General features: G+C 38.4%; 1 protein-coding gene across 1 annotated transcript; it reads left to right on the top strand.

Annotated features, from left to right (window-relative positions):
* Positions 1 to 7,302, top strand: LOC114553946 (keratin, type I cytoskeletal 50 kDa). Its single transcript, XM_028575426.1, has 7 exons — positions 1 to 345; positions 2,429 to 2,511; positions 2,624 to 2,780; positions 2,858 to 3,019; positions 3,524 to 3,649; positions 4,213 to 4,427; positions 6,923 to 7,302. Exons 1-7 carry the CDS (start codon positions 1 to 3, stop codon positions 6,945 to 6,947), a joined length of 1,113 nt encoding a protein of 370 aa, XP_028431227.1. The 3' UTR covers positions 6,948 to 7,302.
* Positions 7,303 to 7,883: the final 581 nt, after the last annotated feature.

The raw sequence follows: 7,883 nt of genomic DNA, 5'->3' as shown, positions 1-7,883 counted from the left end.
ATGTCCTCCTCCTCCTCCTGCCGGGTCAGCGGCATGGGGGCTGGCAGCGTTTATGGAGGAGCCGGAGGGACTAGAATCTGTGTCTCCAAGGCCTCCTTCTCCTCCCCAACTGGTGGGGCCTTGAGCATGGCTGGCGTGAACGTCAGCAAGAAGGCCACCATGCAGAACCTCAACGATCGCCTGGCCACCTACCTGGACAAGGTGCACAGCCTGGAGAAGGCCAACGCCGACCTGGAGCTGAAGATCAGACTGTTCCTGGACAACAAGACCAAACCTGCGGTCCAGTCGTGCTCCGCAGATTTGGGCTTCGGAATCTTCATCCGCATCAAAGACCTGCAGGACAAGGTGAGCACAGAAACTCAGAACTCTTTGTTTTTGGAATATTTTTTTGATGTTTACATACAGTATCTTCTTAAATTCACCTTTTAAGGGTAATTACTATGGAGTTAGAATCATGCCAAAACCACACACACACACACACACACACACACACACACACACACACACACACACACACACACACACACACACACACACACACACACACAAAACGTGTTTTACTCACACCCAACGATTCACAAACAAACTCAGTGTGGTTTGCAAATACAAAACATCATTCACAAACTAGTGCATTTTGTTCTGCAAATAAGAAACCTACCTATCAAACAAATACAGTATGTTTTACATATACAAAGAAACGTATTTCTTCAATGACAAAAAATATCCTGCAAGTACAGGTGAAGCTGGGTAACTGAAATAAATCCAGCATGTTGATCTTGCTTTGTAGTAGCCTACAGGCTGCCGGTCTCACAGAATTCTGTGAAATGAACACGGCCTCTTAACTCAAAAACTGTGGCAGTTTCACAGATTCGCCGAAAATTCTGTGACGGGCCCACGGATGCAATGTATGTAGGTCAATGACAGGCATCATCCGTGGTCCACGCACAGATTCCCTGATCACAGCACGTTTCTTTCTGTACAGAGAAGCTGTATACAGCTTTGCTATTATTGGTATTTTTAGCCCAATAACCGCTGTTTTAATCAACATTTATTCACCAGATCTTATCATGGTTTAATTGCATTTCTTTTAATGTTATTATTTCGGTCTATTTCGGCCAGGGAAGCTGGATTGCTTTGTTGTTTTGATATTTTTTAAACTATAATACTACATCTAGCAACATATATGTAGATATTATCATAGTATGCCTTTCTTTATTATAATAATATTATTTTGGTCTTATTACTAGTGAAATATTACAGTATGCTGTAAGACAGAACAGATATGATTAGAGTTGGGCGCATGCAAAGCCGATTTCCCACAATGCAATGCCGGCATTCATTTCAGAGAATCAGACAACGATCAGCGCGTCTTTAACGCCAGTATCGCTACAATATACATATATATAATCAGTGGTTTTGTCACAGCAACAACACGTTGGTCAGCTTTGTTCCAGTAAGTTATGAACCGTAATAACATTTTAAAAAATCTGCGTGTATCTATGGTCCTGGTAGGCTTAAATTGACTTAACAGCGCCACCTGCTGTTGTGGAGTGCAAATTACAGAACATTTGTTAGTAAATTTACCTGCATTTGTGTGTGGATCAGCAGGCGGAAAATTAGTGCCAAAAGTCACGTGACAGTTTTTTGTACTTGTAGAATTTGTTTTGTACTTGTAGGATTTTTTTTTGTACTTGAAGGATTTTTTTTCTTCGTACTTGTAGAATTTGTTTTGTACTTGAAGGATTTTTTTTTGTACTTGAAGGGTTTTTTTTTGTACTTGAAAGATTTTTTATTGTACTTGAAGGATTTTTTTTCTTCGTACTTGTAGAATTTGTTTTGTACTTGAAGGATTTTTTTTTGTACTTGCAGGATATTTTTTGTCATTGAAGAAATACGTTTCTTTGTATGTGTAAAACATATTGTATTTGTTTGATAGGTAGGTTTCTGTGTGTGAGGTTTTGGCATGATTCTAACTCCATAAATTTCATGTAACTGATCTCGATGTGTTTTATACCAAATTGTCCAGAACAAACTCAGCTTTCAGCAAGAGGAGGCCAAACAAGCAATGTGTAAAGAGATAATTTGGCCCTAATGCTGATAAGGTGATAGTCACTTTTTGGAATTCCTTAAAATCTCTTTATTGTGAAAACAAACCTTTAATCATGTTAAAAATATTTTTTGGTGCTTGAAATGAGTAAACCAAATTTTTAGGTTCACAAAAGTAGTGTAATATATATTAAACAGATGGTGTATAATAAATGTCTAAAATAAAATTTTGCAATCACTTATGAGTAGGAGTTGTCACGTCCTTTGTTGTAAGAGGGTTATCATTTTTTTAACATGTTGTTTTTTAAGTTTTATAACTTTTTGTGTCTTTTTTTTTTTAATCATTTTAAGTTTAAAGTTTTTAACTATTTTAACTTATTAGATCACCTTTGCTGCTCATGAAAACGCCGGCCTTGTTCTCGCCGTCGACGATGCCCAGCTGGCTGGCAACGACTTCAAAGTCAAGTGCGTGTGAGACTTTGTTTCCTGTAAGATCGAAACATCATCAACTATCAACCAAGTCATTTCAACATTCCGGCGAGTCTCTGGAAGTCATTGTCGTGTTTTTTTTCTTCAGGTTTGAGCACGAGCTGGCCACGCGTCAGTCGGTGGAGGCGGACATCAGCGGGCAGAAGAGACTCCTGCAGGAGCTGACTCTGAGCTGGAAGGACCTGGTGAAGCAGATCAATGGTCTGAAAGTGGAGTTGATTGAACTCAGGATGAACCATGAGGAGGTGAGACCACTGAAACCACACAGAAAGATAAATTCAAAGCTTAAAAAGACAAAAGTTTAACCGCCGTCTTCCTGCAGGACCTGCTGGCTCTGCGGGCCCAGGTGGGAGGTCAGGTGAACGTGGAGGTGGACGCTGCTCCTCAGGAGGACCTGTCTGCCGTCATGGCCGGAATCAGAGAACATTACGAGACCGTCGTCAACAACAACCGCACAGAGCTGGAGTCCTGGTTCCAGGCCAAGGTAAAACCACAAAGTCCTGTGTCCTGCCCTGAATGGGCTCATCGCTGATTTTTTATCATTCAAAACTATGTGTTTTTTTAAGTTTGATAATTTCCAGTTTTTAAACTTTTTAATATTTTAACTAAATCTTTGTACTATATGTGTAAGTGTTGTTTAACTCTGTGTATTTATATTTTATCTTGTTTTTTAGTGGAGCAGCTTGGGATCGCAAAAGGAATTTCAGTGTATTTCATGACTTATGAAGTTTTTATACTAGTTCTTTTGTTGTTTTACATTTTTTTAAACGTTTTATTTTCTGAAGTTCTGTTGTTCCAGACCACAAACCCTTTTAGTTTCTTTCATTGTTTTAACGTTTTTTTTTTTAAGTTGTAGTTATTAACTTTTATAACTTAAAGTTTTTGTAAAAGACATTTTTCTAGTTCTAGTTTGGCAGATAACGCTACATCACGCTGCTGTCTGATATCCTGATATGTGATCGATATCATCATTGATTGTTCTTTACAGTCAGGCGAGCTGAACAAAGAGGTGGTTGTGAGCACCGAGATTCTGCAGACGACCAAGACTGAGATCTCAGAGCTCAGAAGAATTTATCAGAGTCTGGAGATCAGACTGCAGGCCGAGATCAGCAAGGTAAGAAAACACTAAATCTGTCAACGTCATCGAGTCATCAAATGTTAGATTGTTTAAGCGTTTTGGGATCAATTTCCAAATCGGAAACAAAATAAAAACCCCAAAATGATCTGAAAAGGTTTCCCTTCAGTCTGTTGTTGACAATTGAATTCTGATATTTAAACCATTAAAGTTACCCATTCTTGAGCTAATCAACAAAGCCCATTTCTGCCAGGAAAAGAGAGAAAAGTGAGGAAAGGTTAGAACTAATACAATAAAATAAATGCTTGAATGACTTTGATGATTAGTTTTATTTTTAACTTTTCAATTCAATTTTCAATTTTATTTATTTATAGTATCAAATCATAACAAGAGTTATCTCGAGACACTTTACAGATAGAGTAGGTCTAGACCACACTCTATAATTTACAAAGCCCCAACAATTCCAACAATTACAGTAATTCCCTCAAGAGCAATTCATTTTCATTAATTTGTTAATGAAAAGTTGTTTTGGGAAGTCAAATTGACAGTAAAAGAGTTGAACACAGCTGACCTGACTGTTCCTCCCTCTTCCTCCTGAACAGAAAGGAGCTGTGGAGATGACTCTGGCTGAGACCAAGAGCCGCCACGCCAACATGCTGGCAAGTTTCCAGAGGCAGGTGGAGGATCTGGAGGCGCACCTCGCCCACCTCAGGGCCAACCTGGAGAACCAGAAGGCCATGTATGGTAAGCTGCTGGACATCAACACCAGACTGGAGCTGGAGATCGCCGAGTACAGGAGGCTGCTGGATGGAGAGAGGTGAGCCGGGGGGAAAGTTCAATGAGCTCAGTGTGTTTTTGCTGCTGCTAACTCTTTTGTACATAGAATCAGAATCAGAATACTTAGAAAAGAGAGAGTCAGTAAGTGTATAAAGTAACATAGCTAGAGTAAGGAATACAAATAAGTAAAGGCTAAACAGATTGTTTCTAAAACAATGGATTATATTGTAATCCAGTGTGAACATAAAGTACAGTGTCAACATAATTACAGTAGGCCCTACAATCATATATAAGTACAGTGTGAATATACTGTAAGTAGCAGTGAATAATAACGAATATAATAATCGAGTCCACGGCAGTGACAGGATAAAAAAAAACTAAAAACTTTGTCAATCACAGATAAGTTATCTTCTTATTTAATGTGGCCAAAACACAAACGTGTTTCAGCCATCATCAGTGTTCACGATTTCTTAGTAAATAGGAAGGTTACTTAAATAATAATGCAAGAAGCTTGAAACACGTTTTACTTAATGTTATGTTTGTGAGGGCCAGCACTCAGACAAACTCCTCTCTCGCTGATGGGCTGTCAGCTCCGCTGGGGAAATGTCTGCACATGCTGCTGAAGAGCTTGTCCTTATTTCCACTGGATTCCATCCAAGAAAACGGTCCATACCCTTCAAAGAGAAGCCATTGTTGTCGCGGTAACTTTTAACAGTACATTGCTTAACACATCCATGGTACATTGTCTAAAAAGCCAGCTAGCTAACGTTAGCTGCTGAAGGTAGCCCGGAGAGTCTGCCTGTTGTTACCATAGCAACCAATTACATTCCGAAGGCTTCCTAATTGTTTGATCCTCAATCTATGGTTCAAACCATAGATTAAGAATCAGAAGAGAAGACACATTAAACACTTTTGTTACTATTTCTTTTCTTTTTTTTACATGCTTTTGAATATTTTTCACAACAAAAACATATTTTGATCAAACTTGGCTGGACAGGGCAGTGAGTAAAGTGGGCGGGCCAGTGCCGCCCTGGCCCATTACTGACTACGCGCCTGGTGCATCGTGGATGTCTGAGACTCATAGTTGGTCTTGTTGGTCACGATAATCCCACCCGCAGCCCCTGACGTAAGCAGGACTTTGTTGGAGACCAGCAAAGAGTTGGTGCAGCTCTGGAACCAGTTTTTGGCCGAGAGCCGGTTCTTTGGCCGTTGAATCTCAAAGAACTGGTTCGAGATTAGGCACCGGCTCCGAACTGGCCCTCAAAAATGCTTTGGTGGAAGCAGGGTAGTTGTAAACATAGACAGTATATAATGGACCAATAGACTCCGTTCCTCTGGAAGGAGACCAGTGAAGGATATTAGAAGCACGTTTCCAGTGATCTCTTGCTTTACTGCGCAACCTCCAACTGAGAGAGACAACGTAGATGTGACGTGAGCAACGTGTCTGAAAGTTGTAAGTCTTCTGGTAGCTGTGACAAGAGAAATCTCAATCATTCCCAATCTTACAGAGACGGAGAGTGTAGGTATATGTAAGGAGATAACATGGGCACAGGCTAATTATTATTGCTAACTTAAATGCTAGTTAACATTAGTAATTAAACCTAAACAGCTCATATAAGTCGAAACTGCCTGCAAGGTTATCCTGTACTATACGGTAATTCCTCTACTATGTGACACAATCGTTAGCCTATTTTTACAAAAGCGTCTGCTACGGAGCCATAACGTGAGGTACAAGGTAATGGAGCCTTTTATACATTGTCGTGTTTCTTTAGAACTAAACAATGGAATAATAGAGTCTTTAAACGCTTCAAATGTAAAGTTATTTGCTCTCAAGTGACGTCCAAATGAATGCTAGTCAGTGGAATGCTAACGTGAGGTGATGGCTAGGTAGCATCAAAATGGCGCCATAGGAGGTTCGAGGTCTGAAGCGAAGCTTACCCCCTTGGTTGTAAACCGGGGACAAATACTCACAAAGTAGCTTAGCTTAGCCTGTTAGCATGCTAACATTAGCGAAAAATCCAACTCTAAGAAATGTCTGTAAAATAAGAGAAAAAGTTCTGGCAGCTCATTACACGGACTTTGACTCGTAATTAAAAACAGAAAATGTGCGTGTAGCTACCGTAAAAATACAGAACATAAAGTTCTCTCATACAAAGCTGCTCAGTTACAAAAAGCTCTGAAAGGATATCTGTTCTTGAATCTCCCTAACCAAGTGCTGTTGATTAATAATTTACGATAAAGGTATTGTGAACAGCTCACTACGTTAGCTAACATTAGTAAAACCAACACATGTTACACAACATAACTAACCCAAACAATATAACATTTAAACTGCTATACATCCAATAAAACTGCACTTTGTTAATTTCCCCGTACAAGCTACTCTTTAAAGCACGATGTCAAGATAGTTTTATCCACTTTGTCAAAGGTTACTTAAGTTATCTGCATAGTAAGAAATTAAAAAGTCAAAATGAACTGAATTATTTGTTATAAATAATTTTTATAAATTCAATTGTTATAAATATTGTTTTGCAGCACCACCAAGACTCCGGTGTGGTGACCATCACACAGGAAGTGGACAAATACGGAAATGTGATCAGCAGCAGATGAATCAGCTGAACGGATCAGCTGCTGCTCTGACTTTATTAAACAGAATCATCTCTGATGTGTACGTAACTGATGAGGAAAGTTTTTAAATTGACTTTCTTGGCTAAATAAAGGCTACATGACCATATCAGCTGACCGATGCAGCACTACACACAGTCTTGTATTCCAGATCATTTCCCTCAGAAACACATCCAACAACGATCATCGGAGAACTTCTGGATGTGGCAGTGGGTGGTGTTGTGAGTGAAGTCTGAGGTGTAGAGGGTGAAAAGGAACTAGTGGGCCTAAATTATGATAACTCATGGCTAACAAATAAGTTTCTTTGTGAAACATCTCCTTCCTGTCAGGTCATCTTTCTCTGTAAATAAAGTCCTGATAACAGTTTGATATGTTTCAGGTTTCTTGACTTTAGTTCACAGCTAACTGACTTTTTCAGTCTAATTTCAGGATAAAGACTTTACATTACCCTTAGAACACAATCAGTTTAAAAATGTGTTATTTATATATATATATATATATATATATATATATATATATATATATATATATATATATATATATATATATATATAATCACACAGAGGTTCATAATGTATTGTTTTATTGAAATAACTCAAACCAGTAAGGAAAACAAATCTTAATTTAACAAAATAGAGATCCAGTAAAGAACACACATATTGCTCCAAATTTAAGATCAGTTTTATTAAGGATACAGAATTATTTGTCTTTTGGATAATTCAAAAAAGTTTCAGTATAGATTGATGGGCAAATTTTATCAAATTAAACTGACATCTATATTTAAGTCAAGGTGTCAATACAAATAATGGTTTAGAAACAGTAAATATACTTCCATGGATGAATTGTTTGACCATTAGAATCACACTATTAA

Source organism: Perca flavescens, chromosome 4, assembly GCF_004354835.1.
Source record: "Perca flavescens isolate YP-PL-M2 chromosome 4, PFLA_1.0, whole genome shotgun sequence".
Taxonomy (NCBI): Eukaryota; Metazoa; Chordata; class Actinopteri; order Perciformes; family Percidae; genus Perca; species Perca flavescens.
The sequence above is the reverse complement of the archived record's forward strand: the minus strand, read 5'-3'. Positions and strand labels throughout refer to the sequence as shown.

Bases quoted from the DNA above. Each gene is read 5' to 3' on its own strand.
- LOC114553946 (XM_028575426.1), top strand. From the start codon at position 1: ATGTCCTCCTCCTCCTCCTGCCGGGTCAGCGGCATGGGGGCTGGCAGC. The intron at 346-2,428 runs GTGAGCACAGAA...TTAACTTATTAG, and splicing joins TCAAAGACCTGCAGGACAAG to ATCACCTTTGCTGCTCATGA. The intron at 2,512-2,623 runs GTGCGTGTGAGA...TTTTTTCTTCAG, and splicing joins GGCAACGACTTCAAAGTCAA to GTTTGAGCACGAGCTGGCCA.